This window comes from Colossoma macropomum, unplaced genomic scaffold, assembly GCF_904425465.1.
Source record: "Colossoma macropomum unplaced genomic scaffold, Colossoma_macropomum, whole genome shotgun sequence".
Classification (NCBI taxonomy): domain Eukaryota; kingdom Metazoa; phylum Chordata; class Actinopteri; order Characiformes; family Serrasalmidae; genus Colossoma; species Colossoma macropomum.
In genome coordinates this window covers 7,347,334-7,368,509 of record NW_023494797.1, presented here as the reverse complement: position 1 = coordinate 7,368,509, position 21,176 = coordinate 7,347,334, and the positions used below count along the sequence as shown (strand labels likewise).

Sequence of the window (21,176 nt, the reverse complement as noted above, 5' to 3'; positions counted from 1 at the left end):
TCTCAGTGAGGGAACAGGGGCAGAAGCAGACACACACAGCACTCTGTCCAGTATAAAGACAGACTGGACAGGGATTAGACAGAGATGAGGTAGAGCAGTAAGAGGGCTGGACCTAAAAGTTAAGGACAATTTTACTGGCTCTTTTTCATACTTAGGATTAACATGTAATTGATGACATAAGAAAACCTTGTGATTTACATTTTTTAATGTTATGCTTTTAATTTGCACCTCTTGGAAACACTGTCTGAACATTTTGGACCTCTGGACCTTCTGAAAAGAAAAGCTTGCAATGTTTTTGTTTTTTCATAGATGTTAAGAACCTATTCACCATTTCAGAGTATATTGTTTTTCCCAAAAGAGATTAGTTCCAAATGGCAGGGGCAGACATGCACTGCACAATTAGCCATTATGCCAAGGAAATGTATTTATATATATGCATCTTTTCCAAAAATATGTAAATTTTGAAATATATATTAACATATATATTTGACATCTATAATTTATTGAAATGAAATGATTACACATACTTATCTGTATTAGTATGTACTTGTTTTTCACCATAGTGACATATAAATATATATGAATATACAGACATATTCAAATAAAAAGTTCAATTCAAACATATTTGTGCATATTATTGTGGTATGAGCAAATTTACAGGACTGTGCAAATGTTTTAGACATCTAGAAAATCAATTTAAGCTATCTGTCTGATTTTTTTTCTAACTTCTTTTTTAAAAACAAGAAAGTCTTGTATTTTTTGTAATGTTATGTTGTGTGTTACTGGTAAAAACACATTTATTGCCCAGATTTATTGCCAAAATGGTTAATTTTTTGCAAAATACTGTATGTTTTTAATATATGGATCTGACATACATATTTTAAAAAATATGTCATTATATGTATATGTAAATATTACTTATACATATATTTAATCTACACATTTGGTTATATTTCAACATATATAGCTATATTGACACAAATAAAAAAGAAATTACATTTACCTACATGTAGAATAAATGTATTTCATCAAGCTCAAATTGTGCACTTAAATTAGACAGATGCCACATTTCTTCTTATTTTCACCTAGGAAAATTAGCACAACATGTAATCTGACCTGGGGTGTTGTAATTGTTCTGTATGACTGTATGAGTGATATATATATATATATATTCTTCCTCTTAGTTGCCAAAAGTGAAGTTATATAGTCTGTTAAATGCCAAGAATAAAATGTGTATATAAAAAATATTATCTATAATAGGGGGATTACAATTGCACCCCATGTTTAGTATTGCTAAATAAATGATGTAATTTGTTATTAACCTCTTAAATGGCTAGTTGTATTATTACATACTTCTGTGACCTAAGAATAGTTCTGCCAGTTTACATTGAAGTCCCTTTAGTTTGTATGTAATAAGCCTCGGATTTTAAGGGGTTAAATATAAATATAAAATGCAATAAATCGCAAGCCGCATTCTTGAAGAGGGAGAGAAGCTATGGAAAATGATCATCACATTAATGTAAATATCATAATAGCACAAAACAGTACAAAACGTAACACACATGACATTTTAGTAACTTTATACAACTTCATGTACTGTAAATGCACTCATCTTCCAGTTTGGGATTCAACAGATGACATTACACAGAAGAAAAAGGGAGAGAAACGTAAAACCATGCACACTATGTAATACAAAGATGGTACTTCTGATTAATCAATACATAAAAAAGGGGGTAGTAAAAGTATTGTGATTATGAGATGCATATTCTGCCAGTAGAGAAAGAGCTGTTCTTATTCTCAGTTCTGTCAATATATACAGTACATTTAATGTTTAGATGCGCTTATTGGAGCGCAGCCTAAACAAGGCAACTAAATGCCAGTGTTTTTGCACTTTGTACAAAACATGGGGACCAAGTATGACCACTATATGGTCAATGGTTCCACTGGTAGATGTTTCTTTAATGCACACTTGCTTTGTTCTCATCTGTAAACACAAGGTGGTTAGACTTTTGGCTGATATCTGTGTAAATGTACATCATTCTCACTGGTGCTTTTTGTTTGTTTTTTCTTTTTAATCAAAAAGCAGACGTCTTGCCAAAATGCCCTAGTAATACAGCTACTCCCAGACAATTTGGCACTTTTCTATAAACAAAGACCCTGTGGTCAAATGCAACAGTCCACACAGAGTCCTGTTTTAGCAGGACATGCAAATCCAATGACCAAATGAATAATGGTTTACATTTTTCTTTAGGCTATACTTAGTGTTCTTATTAATATCAGCGTTGTCAAAGCGAAGCCTCATAGCTCCAAAAGGGTAACTTTATAGGAAAGAAAGAAGTGTTCCAAATCAGATTTGATTGTATTTGAGTTTTTGTAATTTCCAATAAAAGGTTTTTAAATAACAGCAATGATACGATTCACCTATTTCCTTCACTGCATCTATGCAGAAGACTACACTAAAGCAGTTTGTTTGATTTGTTACTGTGACCTACCTCTATTGACCATATAAGGCTGCTAAAGAATGAACAAATGCTGATGAACTCATGAGCTAGTCTAGGCCACTGCATTTAAAAGCCAGTTCTGGCAGCATGAACAATGTTATAATTAGTGCATGACCAATTTAGCAGACAGAGCTCTGTGTTCTGCCCACTTTGCTGACATCAACATAATGGAAAGTGTGTGGTATGTAGGAAACACTGACTTAAATATGAACTGAAATGAATTTTATATGGCTACAACACCAGATGGTTTAACCTTTGATTGACTTAATCTGCAGAAACATCTAAAAAAAAAAAACCCTTGAGCATCAATGCATCTATTCGACTGCATCCTGTGTCCTCAGAGACAACTCTTTACATAATTTCCTGTCATTCACAGGCTTCAGGAGACAGAGTTCGTGTTGGGCTTTGGTCCAGGTCTAAGTGCTGATGGGAACGGAGCTCTGCATTCCTCTCATGCTCCACTGGCCACTTTACTTGGCCTTGGTCTTCTCATCGTAAGTCCCTGCGTTCTTGTAGGCTGCTACATAGCCCGTGTTCTCCACTATCTCCTCTCGTCCGCTCTTTCCTTTGCCTTTCCCGCTCTCATCGAAGCGCTCCTTGTGGGAGCCCGTGTACTTGGAAGTGTCTGTTAGCCTGTCCACTGCTCCGGTCTTCGCCACTTTCTAGAAAGGAATCAAAACACAGAACAGTTTTTCAACTTACAATTTAGGAGAAAAATTAAATATGCACAATTTAGCCCTTAGACCTCAAATGCAGTCATCCAGTCGAGACATGTTTAGTGTCTGAAGGTCTTTTTCTGTTTTGCACCAGAGGCTAATGTAGCTAACAAGCCCATACAGAGATCTGATATATGGCAATACATGCACATATATCAATGCAGATCAGGCATATATTTTTAAATTTCTGTACATTTATGTTGTGTACATATATGTAAGTGTCAAACATCGGACATATATGATTATGGATTGCACAGCTTACAATGTGCATATCACTGCTGTTGGAACAAAACCTTATATCTCCATTTTTTTTTACTTTTTTGACATAATTTGAAAATTCCTGTTGGACAGAAAGAAACGGCCCAAAATGACTCGGAAAAAAACATTACATTAAGAGTAAAGTATGTTTTTTCCATCTCCTGTAAAGTTACCATTTTGAAGATAAAAGGTTTTGTTCTGACCACAGTGATATATTAAAGGGTGATTATGTAACTATTATAATTACTTCATTAGGAAGTATGTGGAAGAAACAAAGAAGACACATAAAAACCTTATTTAACATGAAGCTACCAAATATGAGTAATATATGGCATTCATATATGAATGTTTTCCATCATATATTGTTAAATATATGTCTTACACACATAGCTTTATATGTTGATATATGGCAAAAACATTTACTATATTTCAAAAAAGGCAATTTCATATAAATTGAGACCGTGTCAAGTTGTTAAGCAATATCAAACAGGCTTGCTTATGTGTTTTCTGGCACTGTATGCCGCACTGTTATCTACAGAAACAAACAAAGCTAAAACAGTGGCAGCAGCTATCTGCAAGCCTGCATTTTCCCATATCTTTGTTAGCACAATGCTAATTGGTGATTAGAAGCTTGCATTATTTACATTAGCCTATTAGTTCCAGCTCAAAGCCAAGAAAGCAAAATTCAGGCACCAAACATTTGCAGCATTATCAGCTATAATTTGGCTAAGGGGATAATTATGTACCCTTGATTTTTGGCTGAACTATCATTTAATGACAAAGCCAAGTATAACATACTCAAAGATTGGCAAGCACTATAGATAGTGAAAAAAAAAAAAACCTAAACAGACTTAGGACTACATTTGTTAAGTGGCATTCTTTTACCGGCCTGTGTGAAATCAATCTTGGCCAGCAGCGCATGTTTTACTATGTGGCCTGCCCAAGCAAGTCCAGGTGCTTAGAGTAAATGCCAAATGTGGGCTAAGAGGACACCATGCTGAAAAGAACTCCTCTTGAACTCTTGCTGTTTAAGCTACATGACAGTACAGGTGACACAGGCCACTCACTCATCACTTTGCACACACAGTTGTACAAATTACGTCATCTGACTCTCTACTGCCCTCCGGTGTCGAACAATATTATTGAAGTTGTAAGAATGTGAAGATAACACAGTTTTCTGTATATTAGAATGTGTATATTTTGCACCAGTCATCATTAAATACTGCAAAATATACACATTTTAATTATTTTGGTTGATTCTAATTCAGTTCACTGAGTTTTCCTTTTGTGACCACTTGTGTATAGTATTACTGCATTTTGGCTGACTTGGAGCAGTTCTAGGGTCAGATTTCTGTAACAACAATAGTTTGCCAGAGGTCAAGGTACAGCTGTGATAATATGGATGATGTCATATAAGGTTCCTGTGGCTTGAGTGGTAGCTGTTGTGAATGAGGGAGCAGAGGAGAGTACAATAACCCCTCTGATCCTTTGTCGAGGTTTGGCCTCAGTTCCTTCTCTTCAGCATTTTTCCTTAGACTTGTTTATACCACACCATCTTTTACATGGTTTCTGCTTATGGTTTATGCAGTTTATCTTCAGATTGTTCTAAATCCGTGCCTAGAAATGTGTACTGCAAATCTTAGGCCTACACAGTAAGCTACTGCAGAGCTACAAATACAATAACAGTGCAAGAAGTAATGTCACAGAAGAATCACTTGAATGTGAATTTGAATGTGAAGGTGTTAGAACATCTTTCATTACACAGAAACCTATGTAGAGGTTTCGACTTTAGCACAATGCTGCACACTCAGACATCTGAAAGGTTCTTTTGGCATCCAGAAGTGGTTCTTCTATGGCATCACTACAAAGAACCTGTTTGGCACCTTTATTTTTAACCGTGTACGTTCTTGTGCTCAAAGGAAAGTTTGATTCTCACCGTTACACCAACGTTGGTGGGCTCTTTGCCCTCAATCAGCTTATAGATAGACTGCAGTGCTTCTTCCTTGCTTTGACCTTTGAACCTCTTTGGGGCCAATTCTTCCAGAGCCTTCTGGAACTCCTCATAGGTGATGACCCGAGACGACTTTGCTCTAAAATCCAACATGTAATAGATCATTTATAAATCTTCTCTCATTTTAACTCAAATGTTTGCAGTGCTATCATAAAATAAGAGCATTACAAAATATGATTGTGAATTTAATGTTTATAGTGTCCATAAAATTTGAAGCCCAAAATAAGAATAAACCACAGAACACTGTGTCTGTGTATTCTTTGTTCTATTCCTTAATCAACAAACAAAAAACTTGAAAAATTCTTTTTCTTTTTTTTAACTTCTTGTATGGATATATCAGGAAAAAAGACTAACTTTGAGAAGTCCACCCTTAGTCTCTTTATGTTTCTGATCAATTTGGCTGAAAAACACTGACAGCTTAATGTGTTGCATCAGTGATTGCATTAGTGGTGTTACTCATCAAACATTACTTCAATCCAAAATTGCAATATGAATTCAACACTTTGTAATTTTCCACATACAGTGTGACTTTGAGACTAAGGTGGCAGTGGACTATATTTTAGAAAAGCGTAGATTTCCATCAATTATGTCAGTGGTGTTACGGTCACTGGTGTTACGACTTTACTAATGTTGTTCAGTATAACAGACTACGTCAACTCACTTGACTTTAGTGAAGACAATATCCACATCGGTGCTTATGATGTTTTTGCCATCAACGACTTTGCAGTCTTTGCAGAGCTTGGCCCAGTTTTTACCATTCATCTCTTTCCCTGAGGCTTTGGTGTCACCATGGACAGCAAACCTCTTAAAGGCATTCAGCAGCTCATCCAAGTCAGTGCTCTCTGCCATCTTTGCTATGCTGCAAAGAAAAAAAGAGAGGAAAATGCAAATTATTATGTAATGTATGAAATTTAAATATGGTTTATATTCATAATGACACTAATAATCACACACTTCTGCACATTTTAATGCACAGTTGCTGTTTATTTGCTGAGTTTAACATGTTGGAAAATCCAATATGTTAAACTCAGCAAATAAATTGGAATTTTGGACTAACATTTTCAGAAAAATGCCATATTTAAATTAGTTTCCTGTGGAGTTAACTTATTTTCACTTAGAAAATCTATATAACATGTAATTTGACCGAAGGTTTTCAAACTTTTGCTGTGCTACAACTGTACTATGAATTATTTAGTAACTACTATGAGTCTAATATATAGTCTATGAGACTAATATACTTCTCTGCTTATAAAAAAGGGAGGAATTTAATGGGGAATTACATTTCTGCATTGTAATGTAGTCAGTCAATGGGCACAAGTCAGTGGGCCTCATTCACCAACCGTTTTTAAGAAAAAACTTCTTAAAACCCTCTTACATATTTTTCACGAAGACTTTGACACTCACCATGGTTTTCTTGTTTGGCATTTGTTCTTAGGTAAGAACAGAATCTACACGCTCTCAAGAACACAAAGTTGTGAACGGATCTGTGGTTTAAGAACATGTTATGAATCTGACGTAGACTTTTTCTTAGGACCTTTCTCAAAAACATATTTAAGAAAAAAGGAAGATATAAGGAAGATATTACAGAATGAGGCCCAATAAGATTTCAACAAAATCATTCAGTGTTGTAGAGAAGCTCACTGAGCAAGAATGGTTTACAATCAGATTTACCACCATTTTACCATCACAGACATCATGGCCCCTGGTTTCTGTCTGTAAGTTTCTCTACATTACACCATTTCACATCAACCCAATCAGCATGACTTTGTTTACATCTCAACAACTAAATCATGCACACATTTTGAATAATCAGCGGAGTTCCCCTTCAGGGGGGTTAAGTAGAGACTTTTTGCACTCTAGGCCTGAGTAAGGTTTTGAGAAGGCCAGCTGAAATCTTTCACAACCCAGCAGTTGTTCACTGTAGCAACACATCGCTGGACTTTTAGCCTTTACACAAAAATGCTGTGTGCTTCCAAAATTTCACACTGTCAGTGTGAAAAAAAAAAAAACACTGAAAACATGAGCCAAAAGTAGCACATTAGGGGGAGTGGAAGAGCCGAAGAGCCGACATAGAGATTAAGAAGCAGTTCTGTTTATACACTGCTGACAGGAGAGGCCTTTTAATGAAAGAGTTCATCAGATAAAATGAGTCAGAGTGTCTTAGATTCTCTCTCTCTTTCTTACTCACCTTCTTGTGTATGCGTTTCCTCTCTGTAAATGTTTCACACTCTTTCACTCTCTCTCTCTCTCTCTCTCACTCTCTCTCTCTCTGAGTTGAGGGGCGTGAGCTCACCCTGCCTGGTGCCTCACACACACTCCAGCTCACTGAAAAGCAGTACTTTAGCCCTGTTGAGTTAAATGACATTGAGCTTTGCAAAGTGCTACATAAATGTGCTCTTATTCTTAATATTCTTTTACTTATTATTAATGCCACAGGGTTACTTGGACAAAAGGTTAGAGCCACCTTCAAATCATCAGCGACCACCTGTGTGTGATTATTAGTTTTGTTTGTCTGTGTATTTGTACCCCTGTGTCTGTGTTTTTTGGAAGCCCATTCCTGGTAGGTAGAGGAGAAAAAAATTGCCCTTTTTTTCGTGCTTCTTCTTGTCTGACTCAGTATTTCAAAATACTGACTTATTATCTTGTGATAATGACTTGATTCTCAAAATAATTACTTATTTTCTTGAAATACTGATTTAATGTCTCAAAATATTGATTTTAGATCTCAAAATAATAACTCATTTTCTCAACATATTGACTTTATATCTCAAAATAATAACTTCTCAAAATATTGACTTTATATCTCAAATATGACTATTTTCTCAAAATATAGACTTTATATTTCAAAATAATAACTAATTTTCTCAAAATATTGACCTTACATCTCAAATATGACTGTTTTCTCAAAATATTGACTTTATATTTTGAAATTATAATTCATTTTCTCAAAATACTGACTTTATATTTCAAAATAACTTCTCAAAACTTTATATCTCAAATATGACCATTTTCTCAAAATATTGACTTTATTTCTCTTGTCAAGACTTTGAGATACTGTTTGTTGAAAATGTTGAAATAAGGAGTTAAAGAAAATAAGTAATAAGTAATTATTTCGACAAGTAATTAAGTCAACATTAGAACAACAACAACAAGAACATAAGGCATTATTTTGACATTGGAAGTCAATATTTAAAAAAAAAACAACAAGTCATTAAGTCACAATGATGATGTACTACTATCAGAATCAGACAGAGAAATAAACGTATAGGGGATTTTTTTTTCTCCTCTGCCTGGCAGGAATGGGCTTCTATGGTGTTTAGTCTTTGCAAAGTCTTGATGTAGTTTCATGTGCCTTTCTGAGCCAGTTTTAATCCTAGTCTTCCTGTTCTTAGTACTTAGTCCTGTTTCATAACACTTCCTAGCTGTCTGCCTTGTTTTTGTCTTGTTTTCTGTGGTCTCTGTTATTAGACTGATCTCCTGGTTTTGACTCTGCGCCTGTTCCTGATGTGGTATTCTGATCTTGGGTTACTCTGCCAAGAAGAGCCCTTTCAGCAAAGCATGTATCGTGCCACACCAACATTACAATGCACTTTAAAATGACTCAAGAGCTTAATATGAATATAATATTTATGTAAAATTCCAGAACGTGAGTGATGTGAGAAGTGGAAAAAGCTAGGATTGTAGAAAGAGGGGAGGTGTGAGGAGGTGTGTGGATGGTGTGAAGGGGCTGAAGGCGTGTGTTATTGTGGAATCTTTCAGAAGGATGTCAGAGGTTTGGCAGGGAGAGCTCTACACAGAGCTGATGAGCAGACAATGACAGTGGGTGGGCTTGGCCTGAATTCAACTTGCAGCCTTCAAAACCATCTGTAGTTTGTTTTTAGCACTAGAACACAAACACACACATGCAGACACTCACACACTCAAACTAACACGTGCAGATCCACACACTCTAACACACATGCACATACACAGACAGCCACATACAGATGGAATGATGAGGCTAATCATCATGTGATGTGCGAGGGGTCTGGGGAACTGCTGGGATCTATTCAATGCTGACATGCAACATGTTTGCATTGTATAGATTATGATCTACTGAATTGATGATCTGACTGATATTAAATGATGAGCTGAATTACAGGGTAAAGCCTGTACAGTAATGTGCAAAAAGACCCCCATTTATTTATTTGATTTCCAGTCAAAACAGCCAAAAAGTACAAGTAAAAAACATATTTAATGGAAAATTACACAGACTCCTCAACAACTAAACATAATGTCAAATGCACCTCCAAAGTTTGATCTTAGAAGTTGGTTGCATTTTCTTTCTTATTCTTTCAGACTCATAGTTTTGTCTTCTCACAGTGGAAGGATGGACAGAAACACCTGTGGATGTTTTCAGATCTGAAGCAAGAGTTGAGCTTGATTTTCTCTGCTCTCTCCAAGATGAAAGCTTTAAGTACTGTTTATCTGACAGTGACAGATTTGGTGGTCTTCCGGGTCTTGCATGGATGTAATTTTTCAAAATTCTTCTGTTTTTGTTTTTTTTTCCACTTATTTTCTTTTCACTTCCCAGCTTAGTTGTGAAATTGGATTATTGTATATCTAATCTCCTCAGAAATATCACCTGAAAAAGGAATATCATGTACTTAACAGCCAGAAAATTAAATAAACATAGGGTGGTCTCTGCCTTTTGCATAGTACTGTAACTGACCACTACCCTGAGTGTGTGTGTGTGTGTGTGTGTTTAAGGAGCAGTTGCTTCTTAAACACCGCCAGGCAATGGAATAAGGACATCATTGTGTGTGAACCTCACCCCGAACACACACACACACACACACACACACACACCACACATACACACACTTACACATGCACACTGTCCACTTCCTAAGAGATTCTGTCACTCTGACTCTACTGCTTGTCCAGCCTCAGGAAGTATCCATGGAAACCATTACATAAACCTGGGAAACACCTATCTACACACACGCACACCCTACATAAGCATAGCATTACACACTAAAACGGCACTATATGATATCATAAGTGTAAGAAAAAATGCTTTCTCCTGCATTTCTTTGATTTGTTGCAGTAGTTGCAGTTTTACACCCATTTTATGAGAATCTTCAGTTATTTTACAGTCATTTCTTGATTACTACTTGTCCACTTTTCCTGCAGCTTGGTGACCTTCTGAGACTTTATTTGACTGATCTAAATCTCTCTGATAAACACTCCCTATCATTTAACTGCATGAGCTCACTGAGCTAGGCAATTGTGGTCTGAACTGAATGAGCTGGCACTGCGCCAGTCTATTGCGGAGGTATAATTGCACTTAATTACGACCCGATCCACTTCAGTGCTCCACGTTTATCATTACCCACTACAGTCATGACATCATTTTTGGCATTTGATGGCTCTTAGGAAATATCAGCTGTCCTTTTGATGTATTTATTAGACAGGCCTAGTTTGACTGACACTGTTTTGCTATGATAGTATTGTATTACTTTGCCAAACAAAGATGCCTCTGCACTGTCAGAAAAAAAGGGCAGAGTTTTGTCCCCCAAGGTACAAACAGTGTAAATGTACCATGAAAGGTGCAGAAATGGTCCAAATAGTGTGCCATAAATGCAGTTGCACTACTTTCACTTTCCGAATAACTTAAGGTACTGAAGACCCCAACGTTTGTACCCTGAAATGAACAGGGTACTACTTTTTTTCTGAAAGTGTACTGACAGCTGTTTAAATGCATTCTAGTGCAGCACAATACAAGCTTTAGAGTAAACATGGTCTTTCTGGCTTGTAATATATGGTCTTATAAAATGATCCCCTATTCAGGATTCTTGGTTGCAAACCTGTCTGCATAAAATGCAGAACATGCATCTGTTCAATAAGGTGTATTACAATGTAATAACAATCTCCATGATGTTTAGATGTGATTCCTATACATGAATTTGCAATTAAAGTTAAATTAGAAAAAGCAAAGATTTAAAACTACAGGCCAAAAGTATGAAGCAAGTGATTTTTTAAAAAAACTTTTTACATATTTAACATAAGTCAATTTGCCAATAACCAACACAATGGGACAATTTCTCAAACATGGATTAAGCCCAGTCTTGAGTAAACTGCAGTACCAATTTACCATTGGAAATTCTTCTTCGCCTAAGCTTAGGCTTAATCTGGGTCTGGGAAACTAGCTGAGCATGTTTATTGATGTCTGGTTTAACCAAAGGTTTCTGCAAAAATTCCGGTGTATAGGAAATACATTGGCCTGCAATATACATGCACAAATCTCTCATCTTTCTCATAACCTCTGCATCATAGAATGCAATAGAAAGAGTTTAGTAGGAAAGTGTTAGTAATAATATTAGTAATAAAGAAATGATAATGAAAGCTTTATGTACTTACAACGCAGGCAAAACGCAGGATGTGTGAGGGACATGCAAGAATACAGCAAGCTGTTGACCTGCAAGCAGAGTGTGTGAAGCTATGCTGCAGCGCTGTGTGCAGGTGCGTGTGTGTACTGGAATAATAACGGTTACTGAGCTCTTACCTGTGCCACCCTGCTCCTTCCTGCACGGCTACTCCGCACACATATACACACACATGCACTCACACACACGGCCAGAAAAGCGTTCTATATACAGTGCTTTGGTCTTCTGCACCACCTGCTCTCTTTCTCTTTCTCTCTCTCACTCTCTCTCTCTGTCCTGTTACTCTCTTCTCATTTGAGCTTTAAAGGGCTGAGGGCTTGTTATCATCTGTTTACGCCTGTATCCATAGAGACATCCTGTTTAACATCAAGGGAGGGCAATAAAAAGTGAGAGAGAGAGAGAGAGAGAGAGAGACTGAGAGAGAGACTCCTTGAGCCGTAGTGACCAGGGTCATTTATCAGTTGGGTTGAAACAGAGTCTTGAGCATGACTAAAAAGGATGGCTACAGTAAGTAGTTTAGACACTACAAGAGTGTGTGTGTGTGTGAATGCTCTCATAGTCATGTTTGAAAGGTGCAGACAGAGATTACATGGTGTATAAGCATGAAAGTGTGTTTGAGGTGGGGCGTGGAAACGTTTTATTATGTATGTATGTGTGTGTATATATGTACACCTCAAACACATTTGATCTCACATTAAATGCAAACTAGTTCAGCATTGTTTTTCAGCTGGCTGAAGCCATCAGTGCTAAGTGGAAAAATATTTACACAATATATACAACCTTAAGTCCAAAAAAGTCAGGATGCTGTGTAAAATGTAAATAAATATAAATAAAAACAGAATGCAATGATTTGCAAATCTCACAGACCCATATTTTATTCACCATAGAACATAGAACACATATCAGATGTTGAAAATGAGACATTTTACCATTTCATGAAAAACATTAACTCATGTAGAACTTGATGGCAGCAACGCATGTGAAAAAAGTTGGGACAGGAGCAACAAAAGGCTGGAAAAGTAAGTGGTACTAATAAAAAAACAGCTGGAGGAGCAATTTGCAACTAACTCCCATGACTGGGTATAAAAAGAGCATTTTAGAGAGGCAGAGTCATTCAGTAGCACCAGGTTCACCAATCTGCGAAAAAAGTATTTCTCATCCCAATATCTACAGTACATTATATCATCAACAGATTCAGAGGATCTGGAAAAATCCCTGTATGCAAAGCACAAAGCCGACAATCATGGATGATCGTGTTCTTCAGGTCCTCAGGCAGCACTGCATTAAAAACAGGCATGATTCTGTACTGGAAATCACTGCATGGACTCAGGAACACTTCCAGAAATTGCTGTCTGTGAACACAGTTTGCCGTGTAATCCACAAATGCAAGTTAAAGATGCATCATGCAAAGAAGGAGCCATTTGTCAACATGCTCCAGAAACACTGCCATTTTCTCTGGGCCAAAGCTCATATGGAATGGACTGAGGCAAAATGGAAAACTGTTCTGTGGTCAGATGAATCAAAATTTGAAATTCTTTTTGGGAACCACAGACACTGTGTCCTGCAGACTCAAAAAGAGAGGGACCATCCAGCTTGTTATCAGTGCGCAGTTTTAAAAGCCTGCATCGCTGATGGTATGGGGTTGCATTAGTGCCTATGACATGGGCAGGTAGACATGGTAGGTAGATGATTTGTAGAGGATGTGTTAACTTATTTTCACTTAGAAAATCAACAAAACATTCATTTGACTGGGAGTAGTCAAAATTTTGTATATAGCTGTACATATCTGCAGGTACAAGGTGCCACCAACTGAGCTGCTGAACTAGTCATTTAGCCACCCGCGCTCAGCTGAATGATACAATTACTGTGAACAACTCTGCTGTTATCAGAAATAAAATCCTACTGTCTATTTATGTTGTTCTTGCTTTGTTGACCAGAGAAGGATAGATTTCCCTTCCTCTTGCTCTTAGGGAGTTTTTCTTGCCATTGTCACCCTTGTACTCCTCAGAGGAGCTTGGACTCTCTGGATTTTCTGTAAAGCTGCTTTGTGAAAACATATACAACATGGGTAGAACACTGCTCATCCAATCAGACTGTGTAGTTGGAAATAACTGTTGTATAAAATTCAGTAACCACATGGACTACAGTGAGAACTGCCTGTTATTCTTAAGATGCAGAACCTTTAACAGATTTGTTACCAGTTAAAGGACTTTTTTTGAGAACCAAAGATTTAGGAACATGTATTTTTAGGAATGTTTTTACCCCCAGTTCTTCACGTTTCTGCATGTATGCATTGTAGTTTTTTAATTTGGTGGACAGATTAGTGTAATTATTTGATGAGTTAGAGTCACTATATTTGAAACCAAGCACATAGATTGGCCTAGATACTCAACAAGAAAGCAAACAAATCAGTTAACATTATAACAATTAACGTCACAACATTTTGTTTTACGTCTTTTCTATTGTGTCAGTCCTCAGTGAAGAAGTGAGCAGACTGAACAGTTCTGACCACACTGAATCGCTGGCCTCTCTCTCTGGCCACTGTCTGCAGCAATGGCATTACATTTTCCAGAGTAGCCCCCCTCCCCACCCCACCCCACCCCACCACCCAACCCCATCCATTTTGTCTGTACAGGATGAATAAACAGAGGAGTCACGAGACTTTGGACCAGCTCAGGGCCAAATATGATCTAGCGCTGCCTGATGTCATTGAGAAATATATTTTTAATTATCTCTGCTTCAAATTAAGGAGGCGAAGGGAGCCTGTGCTGGAGCCGTTCCCACCAGTTAATGGCCTGCAATGCTTTGAACAAATCCTGGATTTCACGCAGTTTCACTGATTTCCTCTCCTCCCACCTCTCCCACCCAGTGTCCTTCGCCTTCTCCTCCTTTCATAATGTTTCTCTTTCTCCTCCTCCCTTAATCCTTCTTATTGCTCCTTACTGTCTTTCTTCTTCCAGCTCTGTTATGAAAGCACAAAGCTATCTTGGAGCAGAAAGCAAGTGTTAGTAGCAAAGTCTTATTTTTCTGACATAATGCTAGGCAGTATTCACATTCAACATCACAATATTTCCAAAACATATCACTGTATGAGAGTATCAGATGATATTTATGTTTGCATTAAAATGTTGATGAAGCTATGCTTCCTGAAAACTGCTACACTAAGCAAAAAGGCTGTCTTACAAGCATAGTTAGAGTATGTAAACACTATTATAGTTTCAAAATGTACCATTCATTCTGCTGCCTATACAGTCCATACAGCTGCAAGAATTTAATGAATTGTTTTTGTGATTATGTCAGCAAATTCCAGACTTTATTCAAATGCATATTTGAAAATTCAAATCCTTGGCCTGGTTAGTGAGTGTTAAAATGTCACTAGCAGTGGTTGCTACTGCTAGCTCTGTATTGTATTAAACAAGTATCTAGCTCTGCACTGCCAAAGTTCAGACTCGTCACTTCACCTTAAAACACTTAAAAGTCCCACCCGACATCCTGACCACAGTTTGCAACTGCATTTTCAAACAGGATTGCAACTACTATTCAGCCTACAGCTGTTTAGCTCAACAATTCACATTATAAGTGGCATTTCAGATCGGATGGCTTTTTGAATTAGGCAGTCAATCAGAACATATGTAATAATTTATGTCACTTTTAAAGGCACAAAAACAGCCTGTTTAATTCTGAGAAACAAAAAAAAGTTAGAAAATAGTCATGTAAAAATGAATTCTGGCTGTTTTTGGTATATAATTCCCCAAACATAATACGTGAACTCCATGGAAAGCTAATAAGATGCTAAGACTATAAGACAATGAAGTATGTGGGCTCTTTATGTAATTCAGTTTTTGTGTATTTTGAACTGTAATGACAAAACATTAAGAAAATGAATGATTAACTGATGCATGGACTAGCAAGCCACATGCTCAAATCAGATATGAGAAGGCACTAAGAGAAAATAATAGTTAACTTGTGAGAAATGACAGCCCCACCATTTAGCAGAGCTGTCCCCAACTAAAGATTTACTAAGTTGGCCAAAAGGTCTGAATTTTGACTAAAAAGCAACAAATAAAAGTCTAATGAAAAGAACTTTTTTCTTTTTGTAGATCTATCAACATCTTTAAAACTAAGAATCAGTATTGTTCTCATGCTACAATGTACTGGCATGGATGCTATACTGCCCAGCACTATTCTATTGGTAGTAACGACAGGCCAATTGACATAGACTGTTTAATGAAAATGTCTTCTTTACCTGCATCAAGTGAACAAAGAGAGCTTTTGTTCATTCACAGAATCATATTACTAAAGGCTTTGGTGTATCTATGACAAGCCCACAGGACACACACGAATACAAACCTCTTTGTCTAAGAATGCACTGCTCATCAAACGCTTTGGCACACCTGGCTTTTACAAAGTTTAATAAACCAGTCTGTTTCTGACAGTTTGTGTTAATGTAACATATTAAGTAGAGACTTTTTTAGATCTTGCTGTTTTGTTTGTAACAACTGTAAAACTGAAGGAACAACAGACAAATGTTGTACTTTGGGAATAAAGGTCACACATTTTATTCCCTTGTTGGGATGACAGCGCACATCAGCACTCAAACTTTCCAACTGTTTAAACCACATTGGGACAAAAGATGTTCAATAAACAGTCATTTGCACTGTCAGTTTTTTTGGCAAAACCTGCTCTTCATACCAAGGATAACACTTAGTCGACCATGAAGCGGAATGTTGAAAATATACCCGTGCTTGATGCAAAGAGAACTTCAGTTTTTCTTAAGTAACTGAAAAGCAGCTGTAAAAATCAAACATTACTCAGAAATTTTCAAAAGAATGGACAGTATGTCTGCAGAACTCACATGGAAAGAAACATTTTCCAAATGTATTTATAAAATAAATTATACAATGTATATAAATGGCCAAAAAACATATATGTTAAAAATATATTTTTAAAATGCATTTATTTGTATTTGTCATTATATTATATAATTGTTTGTAGTGTTAACAAAGGTTTCAAATATAACTAAATATACATGAGCTGTATATGTTTTGCACTGCACTTTTCAATAACCGCTGTATGTGGTGAGACAGCACTCAAAATGTATTTCGAATAAACAAGATATTAAATCATTTTCACAGTGTATCAATACCTACAACACTTGCTTTTGCCTTGTTCATTTCAAGGTTTATTTGTTAATAGTTAAAATTAAGATACCGGAATACAAATTAATTTCAAAAGGTACTGCAGACAGTACTGTACATTAGACATGTATTTTGGCTATTTTCATATGTATTTTATAAATACATTTACATGCATCTATTTTTTCTATGGTACATTTCTATGTGTAAAAATTCCCTACCCACTTTAAAAAGACGTGTTTTAAAATATATTTGTTTAATATGGAAAATTCTGAAATACATTTTAGTGTCTGAAAGATGAATTGGCTTGAATTGCAATGCATTTGACATGTATTTCAAATGTACAAAAATATATGTCCATATATATATATATATATATATATATATATATATTATATTATTTTACATGTGAACTTCTTAGGCCTTATTGACACCAGTTCACCCTCAGAGACAAATTCTTGCCAAAACTGTTGTATTTGCAAATCAAACTGCTAGTGCTCTCAAAACAAAAGACTGACCACCCCAGAGTCCAGACTTCAGCATCATTGAAGTTGTTTGGAATTATTTGGATTGTGAGAAGCAGAAATTGCAACCTTCTAAGACTGAACTTTGAAGGTGTGGAAAAACATCCCTGCCAATTTCTTTAAAAACTGAAAGCAAGTCTCCCGAAAAGACAGGAAGCTGTAGTAAAGGCAAAGGGTGGACACATTAAATGTTCATACATGTTTTCTGCTTTTTTCCCTCGATGCTTAAAAATGAACTTGTACTTATTGGCCATTTTGAAATAAATGCAGGGCGTTCTATGATGTTTGCACAGTACTGTAAAATTGGAACAGTCTTGTTATAGCAATATATAAAGTTTTATATGTGAATGGACTCTATGTGCAGTGTAACAAATACAAGAAAAAACAGCGAGCGTGTGGGTGTGTGCATGTGTACAGACATGTGTATATGTGTTGTGCATGTGTACGCTGACTAGCAAAAATCCGATGCAGCTCTGTTTGTTTTGTTGCCACTGAACGTTGGGAAGCTAATGATGTGATCGGTCTCAATCCACTCCCCAGACCAGCTCACATTACTGTGGCTGAGACATCCTGATATGGGACACCAAAACCACATACTACTTCAAAAGACTGCTGTGTGTGTGTACGAGTGTCTGAGAAAGAGACAGAGAGAGAAAGAAATAGAGACAAATGGAGAGCCACTGAAAGGAGCACAGACAGAAGCTGAAATTCATATCCATGTAAATGAGTTTTACATATTCCTTGGAGGTCTGTGCCATTTATTTCTTAGAAAGGGTTTCTATTGCCTAGCAGCATGGCAGGACTCATCGCTTTCATCCGACACAGAAACCACACAAGATCTTTCTTTTCAGGCTTCAAGTACAAATGAGAGCGCTGACACTGACACAAACACACTCATGCTGGGTTTGTCCTTGAATGATCTAATATCCTGCATTGTTCATGTTGGATTAGCTGCAGGCATATGGATGCGTGAGAAGACATTTCAACATGACTGAAACTGCTCTCCTTCACCAGTAACCACTCACTCCTGGCCTCCTCTGGTACTAACATTTACGTGCATCCGGTTATAAAGTAGGTTTCATACTGGTCAAACTCCAGTTTCCCAAAAGCATCTCCCCAGTGGGGAAACACAAGGCCTTTTAGGGCTAGGCCTATAGTCTAAATTCTTGGATTTGTCCAGTCAGGATTTTTTTCTCTGTGGCTATAGGTTAGATACAGCCAAGCCACCTCTCCTATTGGTTGGGTCTTCAGGATCTGAACTGAAGGCCTAATGTGTCAGATTAATCACTAACATAACAGACAGGAATTGACAGAGAAATCAGCCAACCATGTTTGGATTTCCAATGCGTGAGACTAAATTTATGAGAAAAGAAATGTCACTCTAGGCCATCTGGAAGTCCTTGAGATGTTAGCGGTAGTCTAAACAGTTGTTAGAAATGGAAAACAGTGGCAGCAGCTCTATGCCAGGGTTCTTCACCATAAAACTGCTTCACGCAAAGTAAGCTTCAAATAAAACATGAGGCATGTCTTTTACAAGATTCAAATGTTTGTGTATTATCTTAGTGCTAACATACTACTAGAATCCCATAGAGACACTAGCAGAAATTATCATTGTTGTAGAGGTTTTATTACTTGTTTTGACATTTATGGCCCAAACTGAAGGCCTAGCTCGAAATCATACCATGTTCAGTTCTACTCAGTTCAATTTAAATTTGTTTATATGCAGCCTTTTTTTTCTTTACAATGGATGTTATCATAAAGCAGCTTTACAGACATCCAGGTCCAAGGGTCCAAGTGAACAAGCTAAGTATGGCAGTGGCAAGAAAGAGAGCAAGAGCAAGAAGAAGAAACCTAGAGATCTAACCCATCCATCAGATAGCAAATCAAGTCATTAGACAGAATGATCCAGTTCTAGACTTGTCAGTATTAGGTAGTCTTAGAGAGACTAGTTTAACTAAGTTTTGGGTTGGGTTTAGGTTTTGGGTTGAGATAGTAACAACTTATATATAGTAAAACCTAAATGCAAGGTATCTACAAAACATCTACAGTGTGCTATCTAAATAAAATGTTATCCTATATTATCTATAATATATAATACACAGATACAGTGTATTATATATTATATACAGTGCTAGAAAGCATGATTAGCAAGATTATCTGAGAACGATGCAACATGATCTGAAGTAGAAGTGGACAATATAGCAAAAATATCATATCATGATATTTAAACCTACCACCATAATTTGATTATTTTGTCCTTAAAGACGTGACCTATAACCCCACATACTTCTTCTCTACATGATTGCACGCATCATGCCTTGCACTCAGTACTGAACCCTGGAAATGCAGTTACACACAGATGCTGTGATCTTGAATGACCTTTGGATGAGTGACATGTTTAGTGGGTGTGTTTACGTCGCCATAGTTACGCTTTGTTGTGCTATCAAACTCTGCCCGGCAAGATGCTTTTGTGGGAAGTGAAAGCAAAGCGTTGTCTTTGCCCTTTTGCCTGGCATTCACAAAATGAGACATGTCAAAAAGTGACTGAACACTTGGGCCACAGCATTTTTTGATAAATGCTTGAAGCTTGTCTGTTACCTGTTTAAAGCTCAGAAGGCTTTTGCCCTTGTCTCTTATAAATTGTAATATTTGAGGTAAAATGACACCACAGGGTTTAAAAGTAAAGTACAATACTGTACTGAGTGCTCTCTCTCTCTCTCTCTCTCTGTATCTCTCCTTCTATTTCTCTTTTGTCTTTCACCATTTCATTTTTTTAATTAGTCATGCATGCACAAATGTAGTGGTAACCTAAAGCCAGTATAGTGACAAATTAATGACAGAACCCCCAAGAGAAAATGAATTGAGAGAATTTCTTTCTGCCTTTGAGAACTTAGCAGTACGGCTGGAACTCAGCTAGTTGTTGACTATGACCAGTCTTACAATATCACAAGAGTTGCTACATGATAGCTGCTTATCTTGGCAATATCCCTTCTTAACAAAAACAATGCATGGCCACAACTTAGTAAGGCATGGATACAAGATACAGTTGTAATCAGGAACGAGATAATTAAGTCATGGCCATGACTTAGTAACGTGTGGGAACAAAATAATTAAAGCATGGCTGCAACTTAGTAACATGTGGGAACAAGATAATTAAGTCATGGCTGCAATTTAGTAAAGTGTGGGAATGAAACATTTAAGTCATGGCTGTAACTTACTAAGATGTGGGAACTATGTAATTAAGTAGTGGCTCTGACCTAGTAAGATGTGTAAACGAGGTAATTAAGTTGCGGCCGCAAGTCAATATGGCATGGGAAAAAGTCGTGGCCATGGCTTAGTAAGGTGTGGGAACAAAACAATGAAATCATTCCATAACTGTCTCATTCCCATGCCTTACTAACCATGTTTACATTAGGAGGTGACAAGTTGCTAATATCACCCTAAATCTGTCTCTTGTGGCTGTTCAAGGCTGCTGTTTTCGTTGCCTGTGCGCATGTGCACTGCCCAGCTTCTGACAAGAGAATGTAAAAAATTCTTCCATATATGTATCACTGTCTCATTTAAAATATTAACCATGGTTATAACTTTACAAGTTCATATGTT

At 36.9% G+C, this 21,176-nt stretch overlaps 1 protein-coding gene across 1 annotated transcript; it reads right to left on the bottom strand.

The window, feature by feature from the left end:
• Positions 1 to 1,127: 1,127 nt before the first annotated feature.
• tppp3 (tubulin polymerization-promoting protein family member 3) lies at positions 1,128 to 12,180 on the bottom strand. Its single transcript, XM_036584305.1, has 4 exons — positions 12,034 to 12,180; positions 6,148 to 6,345; positions 5,412 to 5,565; positions 1,128 to 3,163 (listed from the first exon to the last, which is right to left on the bottom strand). Exons 2-4 carry the CDS (start codon positions 6,333 to 6,335, stop codon positions 2,972 to 2,974), a joined length of 534 nt encoding a protein of 177 aa, XP_036440198.1. The 5' UTR covers positions 6,336 to 6,345; positions 12,034 to 12,180; the 3' UTR covers positions 1,128 to 2,971.
• Between the last annotated feature and the right edge of the window lie 8,996 nt (positions 12,181 to 21,176).

Coding starts and splice junctions, on each gene's coding strand:
- tppp3 (XM_036584305.1), bottom strand. CDS start 6,335: ATGGCAGAGAGCACTGACTTGGATGAGCTGCTGAATGCCTTTAAGAGG. Junction 5,566..6,147: donor ATTGTCTTCACTAAAGTCAA/GTGAGTTGACGT, acceptor GTTGGATTTTAG/AGCAAAGTCGTCTCGGGTCA. Junction 3,164..5,411: donor CCACCAACGTTGGTGTAACG/GTGAGAATCAAA, acceptor ATTCCTTTCTAG/AAAGTGGCGAAGACCGGAGC.